Raw genomic sequence first — 12470 nt, 5'->3', positions numbered from 1 at the left:
AAAAAAAAAAACTATTAGAACTGATTAAAAAACTTTCAGTAAAGTTACAGGATACAAAATCAACATATAAAAGTCAGTAGCATTTCAATACGCCAACACTGAACTATGTGAAAAAGAAATTTAAAAAGTAATCCCATTTACAATAGCCACACAAAAAATTAAATACCTAGGAATTAACTTAATCAAAGAAGTAAAAGACCTCTATAATGAAAACTATAAAACACTGATGAAGGAAATTGAAGAGGACACAAAAAAATAGAAAAACATTCCGTGTTTACAGACTGGAAGAATCAACATTGTTAAAATGTCCATACTACTTCACAGAAATAGAAAAACAAAATCCTAAAATTTACATGGAACCACAAAAGACCTGGAATGGACAAGCTATCCCAGCCAAAAAGAATAAAACTGGAGGAAACACATTACCTGACTTCAAATTATACTACAGAGCCACAGCAACCAAAACAGCGTGGTACTGGCATAAAAGCAGATACACAGACCAAAGCAAAAGAATAGAGGACCCAAACACAAATCCGCACACCTACAGTGAACTCATTTTTGACAACGGTGCCAAGAACATACACTGGGGAAAAGACTATCTCTTCAATAAATGGTGCCGGGAAAACTGGATATCCATATGCAGAAGAGTGAAACTAGACCCTGTCTCTTGCCCTATACAAAAATCAAATCAAAATGGATTAAAAACTTAAACCTAAGAGCTCAAACTATGAAACTACTACAAGAAAACATTGGGTCCAGGCACAGTGGCTCACACCTGTAATCCCAGCACTTTGGGAGGCTGAGGAGGGCGGATCACAAGGTCAAGAGATCAAGACCAGCCTGGCCAATGTGGTGAAACCTCGTCTCTTCTAAAAGTACAAAAATTAGCCGGGCGTGGTGGTGCGCGCCTGTAATCCCAGCTGCCAGGGAGGCTGAGGCAGGAGAACAGTTCGAACTCGGGAGGCTGAGGTTGCAGTGTGCCAAGATTGCGCGACTGCAATCCAGCCTGGGTGACAGAGTGAGACTCCGTCTCTAAATGAATGAATGAATGAATGAATGAATGAATCATTCATTCACTCCCAAAGTGCTGGGATTACAGGCGTGAGCCACCGCGCCCGGCCAACAATTGTGTATTTTAAAATAACTAAAAAGTATGTAACTGGATTATTTGTAACTCAAAGGATAAATGCTTGAGGGGACAACCTATTCTCCATGACGTGCTTATTTCACACTGCATGTCTGTAACAAAACATCTCATGTACTCCGTAAATACATACACCTATTTAGGTACCCACAAAAAAAATTTTAAATAAAAGAAAAATTTTAAATTAAAAAAAATTCCATACCACTCCAGAATGATTAAAAAAAATCTAACAATACTAAACGTTAGCAGTGACAGGAACCTGCGTACATTTCTCCTACGAATGTAAATTAGAGAGCAAATTGGCAGCCGGGCGCAGTGGCTCAAGCCTGTAATCCCAGCACTTTGGGAGGCCGAGACGGGCAGATCACGAGGTCAGGAGATCGAGACCATCCTGGCTAACACGGTGAAACCCCGTCTCTACTAAAAAATACAAAAAACTAGCCGGGCGAGGTAGCGGGCGCCTGCAGTCCCAGCTACTCGGGAGGCTAAGGCAGGAGAATGGCGTAAACCCGGGAGGCGGAGCTTGCAGTGAGCTGAGATCGCAACACTGCACTCCAGCCTGGGAGACAGAGCGAGACTCCGTCTCAAAAAAGAAAAAAAAGAGAGAGCAAATTGGCAATATCTAGCCAAAACAAAGGTGCACATACTTTAAACTGTAACATCTGCATTATGTACCTGGGAGACCTTTTATCACGCTGAGAAAGTAATCTAACAGTTTCTATGCATGTGGTCTCTCTATAAAATTCCCGAATGCTCTCTCATAGGGAATGTTGTTCCCCAGTCAAACCCTGCTGAGCCATCAGGGCCTAATTCCTCTAGTTCCACTCCTCCAAGAAGGCAGCTTTAACTAGCTTGATTAATACTGAACTATTCCCTATACCAGTGGTTCCCAAACTTGTCTGTTTGTCAGATTCAAAGCTCAGACGCAGTCATCAGTAGTTTTTGAAGTTCATCAGGTGATTCCAATGAGCATACCAGTAGGGAACCACTGTCTTCTACTACCAAACACCACTGATGTATGTGAGCCGCTCGGGACACGGCAATGCCAAATATTGCATAAATGTGATTTATCATATCTGCTACAGAAAGGTAAGCTGCTTAAAGGCAGGCTCAACAGTTGGTATAGTGAAATGTACTGAAATGTAGGAGGTTAATAACACCGGTTCTCGGTGGTTCCTATCGGGGGTGGCGTGACCATGTTTGGAGATGTTACTGGTTACCACAGTGGGGAAAGAGGTATTACTGACATCCAGTGGGTAGAGGCCAGGGCCATGCTAAACATCCTACACTGCACAAGACAGCCCTCTCTACCCTCAAAGAATCTTCTAGCCCAAAATGGCACTAGTGTTAACGCTGAAAAACCTTGACCTAGAGAAAGGCAAGCAGAGCAGAGCTGACTGAGAAGTATATAAAATGGCACTTAGCCAAAAAGAAAAAAGATCACTAAAAGTTTATAATATGTGCAAATATCAACGTAAGGACACAGGAACATGAAAACATGAAAAAAAAAAACTTTAAGAGAATATTTCCAATCGACTTCCTCCTCCATGCCCTAGAAAATAAAGTTGTTGAGCTAGGTCACTAAGCATCCCCTGGAGAACATGTACTGTGGGGAAAACGCTGGTGATTCTCACCCGTCTCCCAGAGTGGCTACCCTGTGTCTCATCCCCAATACCCACTTCTAAACTGCAAGTCACAATTACAGCTTTGCAGAATGAAAAAACTAATTAACTTTATCTTTTTTTTTTTTTTGAGGCAGAGTCTTGCTCTGTCGTCCAGGCTGGAGTACAATAGCGCGATCTCAGCTCACTGTAACCTCCGCCTCTCGGGTTCAAGCGATTCTCCTGCCTCAGCCTCCTGAGTAGCTGGGACTACAGGCGCCCGCCACCACATCTGGCTAATTTTTGTATTTTTACTAGACACAGGGTTTCACCATGTTGGCCAGTCTGGTCTCAAACTCCTGACCTCAGGTGATCCGCCTGCCTTGGCCTCCCAAAGTGCTGCGATTACAGGCATGAGCCACGCGCCTGGCCTGAAACAACTAATCAACTTTAGGAGGATATCAGTAACACCTGTTAAGTGTGGTTAGCTAAATATGTGAAGTTCAATTCACATATTAGGAAATTAATTTTTTTTCTTTTGAGACTGAGTCTCGCTCTGTTGCCTAGGCTGGAGTGCAGTGATGTGATCATAGCTCACTGGAGCCTCAAACTCCTGAGCTCAAGTGATCCTCTCACCTTAGCTTCTGGAGTAGTTGGGATCATAAGCATGCACCACCACACCCAGCTGATTTTTAAAATTTTGTGTAGAGACGGGGTCTCACTACATTGTCCAGGGTGGTCTCGAACTCCTGGGCTCAAGCAATCCACCCACCTTGACCTCTCAAAGTGCTGGGATTACAGGTGTGTGCCAATGCCCAGCTGAAATCAACTAATTTTTAATTAAAGTCACATGCCTCATAATGATGTTTTGGTCAATGATGGACTGTATACAGGACAGTGATCCCGTAAGATTATAATGGAGATGGAAAACCCCTAACACCTTGTGATGTCACAGCATCATAACATCATAGTATAATATTTTTTCATGAATTTGGTATGGCCTAAATGTGCAGTGTTTATAACGTCTACAGGAGTGTACAGTAACGTCCTAGGCCTTTACCAGATTCACAGAGAGCAACTTTGAGTCCTCTGGTAAGTGCCCTATAAAATGGACCATTTTTTAATCTTTTATAATGTATTTTTTCTGTACCTTTTCTACGTTTAGCTATAGAAACACTTACCATGGTGTTACAACTGCCCTGCAATATTAAGTACAGTAACAAGCTGTATGGGAACAATGGAGCACGGCCTAGGAACAATGGACTGTCCCATAAGGTCTAGGTGCGCAGAAGGCTGTGCCGTCTGGGTTTGTGCGAGTACACTCTGCGAAATCCACACAGTGACAAAACTGCCTAAGGACACATTTCTCAGGGCATACCCCTATTGTGAAGTGACTCATTACTGTATCAAGACCGGTTCTGCTTTTCCTCTGCTCTGCACCCTCCCATCCCTCCCTCTCACATTCCTTAATTTTTTTCAATATGTTGGTTCTGATTTCACTATAACTAAGAGGAGATAGCTCTTATAAAACAGTGGTTGTTAACTAAGGCTATGAATTATAATCATCTGGGAAGATTTAAAAATTACCGAGAGGCAGCCACACCCTCCCTCATTCTGATTCAGTCAGTCTAAGTGGGACTCGGGTATTGGGGTATATTTAAAAGACCCCAGTGTTATTCCAATGTGCAGCCACGGTTGAGGGTCATCATCCTAAATGAGCATATAATCTAATAACCACTTATTATCCCAACTTGGCCAGACTTAATTTCTTTGGCTTCCAGAAAATAGGTGACTAGAGAAGGGAAACTTTTCCAGCTGGCAAATAATGTCCAGGTGCAGAAATATAAAAAGAATATGAACCACTGACACGTTTCTAAGTGGACATCAGATTATATAATAGAAATCAGTTGGAAAATACTGCTTAACCTTATACTCTGCTTTATAGATATCTTAGCAAGTATACTTGTGTTTCTGTAAAACTAAAAATAATTTTAAATTTTGAAATAAAAAGATACTAAGAACTAAAGTTCAGCTTGAAACTAATTTTGTGGCTCCTTTGTCCACAAATTTCTTCTTCCCAAATTTTACTTCTAACATTAAACAGTCTTCTTTAAAATGCCAGGTATAACAAACACTCATTTACAAACGGGTACCTCGATAACAGGACTCTCAGCGATGGCAGTGAGAGTGACGGTGCTGGCCAAAGCTTCTGCCTGTACGATGGTTTCAGCATCTGTCGAACATGGCCAAGAAGCAACACTGAATGTGCATCTGAAAACCCCAGGACTGGATGGTATAAAAAGCACTTTTATCTCTTCTGTGGTATGAGGCCTTATGATGGCTTTATTCTTGAAAACTAAACAACGATATGTTGAAAGATCCACCTTCAAAAAAGAGCCACAAAGTTCGTTATTAATGGCTTCACAATGAAAGTCAAGTAGAATCACCTAGTTTAAGATTCCTTTTCCCAATCACTCAAACTGCCAAATTAAGACATGTATTATCCTTCAAAAATGTCAAAACCTTGTCATTCATGGTCTCTAAAGTACAACGAGTCAAATCCTTCATGAGTCGAATGTTCTTGCTGCACCAGGGCTGTCTCCCCAGTCCATCTCCAAGCAAGCACATTGACTTGTACACTCACTCGTCTGAAAAAGGACACGGACAAGGGTCACTCTTTCACAGCCCTGTCAGTCTCTCTAGGACACACAACACAGTGGTGGGCGGGCGCTGGGGGGAAGAAGAGTCAGGCTAACCACCGAGGTCCCACAGCCCTGACTCTGCTTCAACTGCAGTGACAACTCCAGCCACCCTCCGTCCTCACTGTCAGTGGGGATCTTCTTTTCCACTCTCCACTTCCACAGACAACACTGCTTCATTCACAGACTCCAGGATGCCCCTACAAGGTCTTCACAGCCCACCTTCCACTCTCAACCCTCTCCTTCAATCACCTGCTTTTCATTTAACGTGAGGACTGGAAGTAGAGGTGAAAAGCCAAGAAGGCATGGGGGGAGGCGATCTTATTTTACCAGGCAAACAATGGCCACTAAGAGGCAGGAGGGAAGAGGAAACCCATCCACCAGTGCTGATTTACAAGTAACAGTCATAAAACTGGGACATTTCAAAACAGCTGCTGACCATATACCCAGCTCCCCACTCACCGACGTGCAAATGGTGACTGTAACCAGGAGAGAAGATTTAGAGTCTAGAATTATAGGAACTATATATAATTGATCATGTAAGAGACATTTGTCTTAGGAGTTCATATGAAAACTGCGTTTCTAGGTATTTCAAAAGCTCATGTAAGAAAATCATCAGATAAATTAGTCAAAAAGACTTCCCTTGCCAATGAAGGCATAAGCTCCAAGAGTAGCTGCTTTCTTTTTTTTTTTTTTTTTTTTTTTGATAAATCATGGTTACTTATATTCAATCACCTTTAACAAAACTGACAAGTAGCAACGAGAAACTCAGAGCTTTGGATGATTTAAATAACAGCACTAAAAGCAAATTTATAGGATTTTACAAATAAATAACAATAAAATGTAAACAATAAATGATGGAAAATGCAAAACACTCTTTCAGTTTACACTCTACAAGCACTACCACAAAAGGGGTCTGAGAGGAAGAGAGCAAGGCGATGACTGTGTGCATTAATAAAGGGGTGAAGGGAGAACCTAGCACTAGAGATGGGGGAAATCAAGCACCTAATCACAATGCAACTGTTAGGTGAAATGAGAAAGACGTAGAAAGCTACCTTTTCACCATTCACACTAACGCTGAGGACCCCGATGCTGACTTGCAGCCAGCGGTCAGTTGGATTGAGCACACTGAGGAGGGTCTGGGAAGCGATCCCGACACAGCAAGCATGAGGAAGCTTCAACTCCTCCGGCACTCGGACACTCCCTGGGTGAGAAGAAGGCACAAAAATGCAAGTTACAGCAAACCCCTGATTATAAGCCAAATCTGTTAAATGGCAATGAATTTATAAGATGGCCCGTTTACACTTAAGAGCTAGAGTCAAAGTGCTCCAGATGAAGGAGTCCTTGATGTTGCATGAGCCTCAGAGACCTGCCAACAATTTTTTCCTGCTTCCATCCAGCCCAGGAAAAGAAAATTAAAATTGGATCAAACTCACAATTACAGCTAGTCAATTCTTTGAGGTTACTGCCTGTAAGTAATCTCCTCTCCTCTCATAAATTATAAGTCACTGCTTATCCTAAAACAAAACAAAACAAAAAACAAAAACAAAGAACTCCAGAGGCTCTAACTTTCCAGACGTAGACACTCAGCAGATTTTACCACTGCCACCTATCTTCCAACATCCTCATGCAGTTGTTCTGGAGGGCAGAGAAGACAGTACCCCAGTGGCCTTGTGTACCATGTCAGTAAAAGCAAAGCTCCCAGAGAGAAGCTGCTCCACACATGCACCTGAGAGTGCTGCCTCTCCACCACAACAGCCACCCAGAGACTCACAAGGTGGAGGCACTCACTCATTCTGGGATTCAACTCTAAACTGGACATTTCCTAGGTGAAATAATCACAAAACTGCAATGGCAGAGCAAAAAAGAGGTAAGGAAGACAGAGCCATAGGCAGCCTGTCACCTGCATAAGTGTAGCATTTTTCTAAGCCAACTTCAGGGACGTTTGCACAGAAATATATGGTGTTCTCAGTTTAGGAAGAAGCACAAAACTCACAAGGAATTAATGCTAGCCAGTAACTCCTTGGAACAAACCAGCTTTGTGGTGTCATTTGAGAAAATAATACCAAGCAACAATAACAGAGAAAAAGCATCTTACCCAATCCTGATGTCATTCCTGAATCCCATGGTTCAATTCCACAGTTGGTACCAACAGACAGCACAGGAAAAGGTTTTGTTGCACTTAGCAGGTTCTGATTCAAGGTATTAGAATATGGGTTACAGAGGGAAGAGGTACCCATCCATCCAGAGCCGATATTTGATCCTAGACAAATTCCCACAGCCAGAGAGTTCTGCACAGGCTCTCCTGCGACAGCTGGATAGGGGAGGCCTCCTGAGAAGCCACAGACGGTGGCATTGCCAGCATGACACTGAGGCAAGGTGGTGCTTCCAGCTGAAGGGAGTGTTCCCAAACACCGCTGAGCAAAGGGAGCTGTGCTGAGAGAGGGCTGCGTCAAGAGTGCGTGCATGGCAGCAGGCATGTTCTGCATGTCAGCCACAGAGCCAACTGTGCTGCTGGGAATCGGAGTGCACTGGTTTTCAGAGGTGGTCTGAGGAGAAACCTGGCCACCGAACTCACGGCCAGCAGTTGACTTATCTTTAGGAATTATTCTTTGATCTTCATCTACAGGCTCCTGGCAGGACACAGGACGTGATGTGGCTGACCCCACCTGACAGCTCAGACCTGACTTGCCCAGTAAAGCCAGCCTGATCAGGTCCACTTCTTCAGGGTTTGATGTCAAACCTACCTCATTGGTTTCCAACAGATTTCCACTTTTGGAAGAGGGATCTTTACTCCATTTAAAGTCAGGTTTTACATATTCAGCCTTGCTACTCAGAGAAGTGGTTTCAGTTGCTTTTCTTGTATCAGAGTTATTCTGGATAACAGATGATAATGTTCCTTTTCCTCTATTCTGAAATGGAACTTTTTCTCTCAATTTTTCCATAGCCCGTTCCTCCAACGCGGCTGGACTGCCTTGAATAATTGTGGTACTCAACTCGCTGGTGATATCACTCTGAGTGCAAGAAAATTTGTTTTTAACAATCCACAGATAAACTTAATACAACAAATTGAAACCATGCTGGTAAAAGCTCAAGTAACAAAGAGATGTGCATGAGGTTTCTCTTTGAAAAAAAAAACAGTTTTACACAAAAATAGTAGTCTTGCAGTTGTGAAATGCAGACTTACATTAGAAAATGTGTGTTTGTTGTTCTGTAAAAGGAGTTATACTATGAGGAACATAGGTATACACTGAGAATATCTGAAAATTTTGCACAGATAAAGGGCTAGAGTCTAGTAACTTTTTGAGGATTTAAGGGATTTCTATAAACTTTACAATAAAAATCTAAATAAATTACTAACGAACGAGTGGGGGCCGAGTAAGCTTGAAATGATAACGACTTTGAGGTCAGGCGGCGGCTCAGCAGGCTGGCAGGGCCCCACCCCCACCACTTGTCCATGCTACTGCCTGGGCTTGAACACTCAAAGATGTTAACCTTTTTTTTTTTTGGAGACAGAGTCTCGCTCTTGTTGCCCAGGTTGGAGTGCAATGGCGCAATCTCAGCTCGCTGTAACCTTCGCCTCCTGGGTTCAAGCCATTTTCCTGCCTCAGCCTCCCAAGTAGCTGGGATTACAGGGGCCCGCCACTACTCCCAGCTAATTCTTTGTATTTTTAGTAGAGGCAGGGTTTCACCATGTTGGCCAGGCAGGTCTTGAACTCCTGACCTCAGGTGATCTGCCTGCCTCAGCCTCCCAAAGTGCTGGGATTACAGGTATGAGCCGCCATGCCCGGCCAAAGATGTTATCTTTTATGTGTTCTAAGTCCTCTACCATTTCTAAACTTGTGTGGCTCTATGAAGCATGAAGTTAACAGTCCTGGCAAATGTCCACACTCATTTCTTTGTACGTAATGCATAATCTGAGGAGTGACATCTGCAGCTCTGCAGGATAGACCAGCTGAAATTTACAGACTAGACAGACGTAACCTTCACTGATTGCTCTGGTACTTGGTTTATAAATTTCTCCTGGCCAAAGCTTCAGAAATAAAGACACTAAGAAACAAAGACTATATTATTTGCCAAGTAATAATAACAAATAATAAGTATCCCGTGGTGACTTACTAGGTGACAGGCACCGTCCTCACATACTATTCCTCCGTACAGATGAAGAAATAGGTTGAGGGAGGTTTAGTAATCTGTCTGAGGAGGCAGCAGAAGATAAGTTATCTGACACCATAACCCATCTCTCAACCACCACGCTAAGAACACGCAGACTCAGTATCTAACAATGACATGAAAAAGACAGCTTTCAAAGGAAGGGGTGTAATGCTCTAACACTATGCTGTGTATTCAGTAACTCTCCAGAAGCTTGGTGGAGTAAGACTACGCAGCATACCCACAGCAGTCAGTCAGCTCATTAAAAAACTGAACAATGTCACATCCACAACTTCCACACACAAAAACAGGTAATACCAGCTTCTCCCACATAAATCTCTCTGTTCTTCTTCTGTTCTGTCCCCACTGTGACGGTCTTGGCCCAAGCATCCACTGTCTCTTGCCTAAACCACTACAGTGGTCTCATGTCAAATCTCTGATTTTAATTTTGCTCCTACTGGTCCCTCCTTCCTCACGGCTGTTAGAGTGAGCTTTTAAAACATCAAACCAGCCTGGGCTTGGTGGCTCATGCCTGTAATCCCACCACTTTGGGAGGCCAAGTCAGGAAGATCACTCGGGGCCAGGAGTTCAAGACCAGCTCTGGCAACACAGCAAGACCCCACCTCCAAAAAAAATTTTTTTAATTAGCCAGGTGTGGTGGTAGGCACCTGTAGTCCCAGCTACTTGACAGGTCAAGACAGAAGGAACACCTGAGCCCAGGAGTACAAGACCAGCCTGAGCAACATGGCAAGACACTGTCTCTAAAAAAAATGAAAAATTAGCCAGGTGTGGCAGTGCACACCTATAGTCCCAGCTACTTGGGAGGCTGAGGCAGGAGAATCACTTGAGATCAGGAGTCCCAGGCTGTAGTGAGCTGTGATCGTGCCACCATACTCCAGCCTGGGTGACAGAGCGAGATCATCTCTAAAAAATACAAAAACAAAATGAAATCAAAACAGATCACGACAGTGACCTGCTTAAAAGCCTTCAAACTCCCATGTTTTAAACCCGGCACCTTCCCAGTTTGGTCCCCCCTCTTCTAGCCTCATCCACTTCTCCCCATTGACATGATTCACTGTGGCTGTTCTAAACTTCCTGGAGTGCCTCAGATGCAGTCTGCATCTTACAACTCTCCACCTCCCCATGTGTTAACTCTGCTTCCCTGTTGCCTAACTCCTAGCAGTCGGGCAAAATGTGGCTTCAGAGTATTTATCCCTGCAGAAACCTTTGCTGAAGCAAAGGCAGTGAGACTTCCAACCACCACCTTCTGAGTCCCCATAGTACACGCGCAGCATGACGCACTTCATTACACAGCGTGCCTCACCAGACAGAGCTCTTCCAGGGCAGATCCTAAAATGTTTCTGCCTCTGTGCCTACCAGCATGAGTAGGGATTCAATATGTGCACACAAATACAAAAATCATTTTAAAGGTAAAAGAGCAACACAGAAGTTATATAGGCTCGAACTGTTGTCTGAATCAAACATCTGTAACACTTTTAAGAGTTGAAAGCCTTAGTAATAAATAATCCAAGTGGCTGCCCACCTTGCGGTCCTCCAGGGCATCATCTGTGGTTGTGGTAGGATAGGAGCTCTCTGGTTCAGACACATACGTCAGCCTGCTCACCCCAGCAGGCGAGCACGCCAAGGGAGACAACTCCTGCTTACAGGGAGGCTGCTGCTGCTGAGCTGCTGAACCAAAGGACTCTAACGCACACCTGGAAGAGAAGAGGAGCTCACACCTGCAGTTCTCTAGTCCTTCAACTATTTACGTTAGCAAAAAACCATTCCTATGTGCCTATAATCTTACAAATAACTCTACCTTGAATTCAATGTTTACACTTAATTATCTAAAACTGTAAAAAATATTCCCATTGAATTAAGCCTCTGTTAAGCAACTGTAAAATGTATTGTAGCATTTTCATTAATAAATACCATATAAAAACACACAGCAATGTTAGCTATTCATTCTATAAAAATTTACTAAGTATCTCATACAGAGAAATGAACAGAACAATTCCAACCTTCAACGAGCAAAGAGGGAAAAAAAATCACACAGATGAAAGCAAAGAAATGAGAACAGTCACACACCATTGTGGGACTATCAAGTGGTACAACTTTCAGTTGAGCAATTAAGCAGTATATATCAAAGGCCTCTTGACTCAAGATATTCTACATCTAAGAATTTATCCTGAGAAAAAAAATTAATGATAAATATAAAGACTTCACAAAAAGGACATGTCATCACATCACTGTGGACAATAAGTGGGAAATCTTAAATCCGATTCCCCAGGAGGAAGTGAGCTACAGAAATTAGAGAAAACATGCAATACAACACTATGCAGCCATTCAAAAGCATGCTGTTCCAGCCTTGGTTCAGAAAGATGTCCCTGCTATACAACGTGAAATGAAAAGATCAGAAAGTGACAAACACTGAGTCTCACATACATCTGCAAACACACCAGGGTTACTTCCTCATTATTCTGTTCATCAGCATCTTTCACAGGGCTGCCAGCAGAGACGCAAGGAGCGGGAAACGGACTGCACCTCTTGAGGGAAAGCGGCAAAGTCACAGTGCAAAAGAGCACAGGGGATAGGAAATAAGTGTCGAGCCACCTTTGGAAACAGTCTCCACACCTACACTCTGCTGGTTAGCTTGAATTCAGCCCTTCACTTGACTGGATTCCCCATCTTTCTTTTTTGTACAAAGTTCAGAATACTCAGCTAGGCAACGGACGCACATGAAAAATTCAAATTTGAATTCTGAACTTTTAAAAAGTCCAAATTGGCCAGGTATGGTGGCTCATGCCTGTAATCCCAGCAGTTTGAGAGGCCGAGGCAGGTGGATCACGAGATCAGGAGATCGAGACCATCCTG

At 43.2% G+C, this 12470-nt stretch overlaps 1 protein-coding gene across 1 annotated transcript in view; it reads right to left on the bottom strand.

Moving 5' to 3' along the window:
* Window positions 1-12470, bottom strand: part of CEP192 (centrosomal protein 192kDa) — a 144529-nt gene that overhangs the window by 52406 nt on the left and 79653 nt on the right. Inside the window, 4 exon segments of the mRNA XM_011936637.1 lie at window positions 4899-5129; window positions 6500-6648; window positions 7543-8458; window positions 11140-11311. Coding sequence (XP_011792027.1) covers window positions 4899-5129; window positions 6500-6648; window positions 7543-8458; window positions 11140-11311 — 1468 coding nt within the window.

The sequence above is a fragment of the Colobus angolensis genome, unplaced genomic scaffold (assembly GCF_000951035.1).
Source record: "Colobus angolensis palliatus isolate OR3802 unplaced genomic scaffold, Cang.pa_1.0 Scaffold155, whole genome shotgun sequence".
NCBI classification, from domain to species: domain Eukaryota; kingdom Metazoa; phylum Chordata; class Mammalia; order Primates; family Cercopithecidae; genus Colobus; species Colobus angolensis.
The sequence above is the reverse complement of the archived record's forward strand: the minus strand, read 5'-3'. Positions and strand labels throughout refer to the sequence as shown.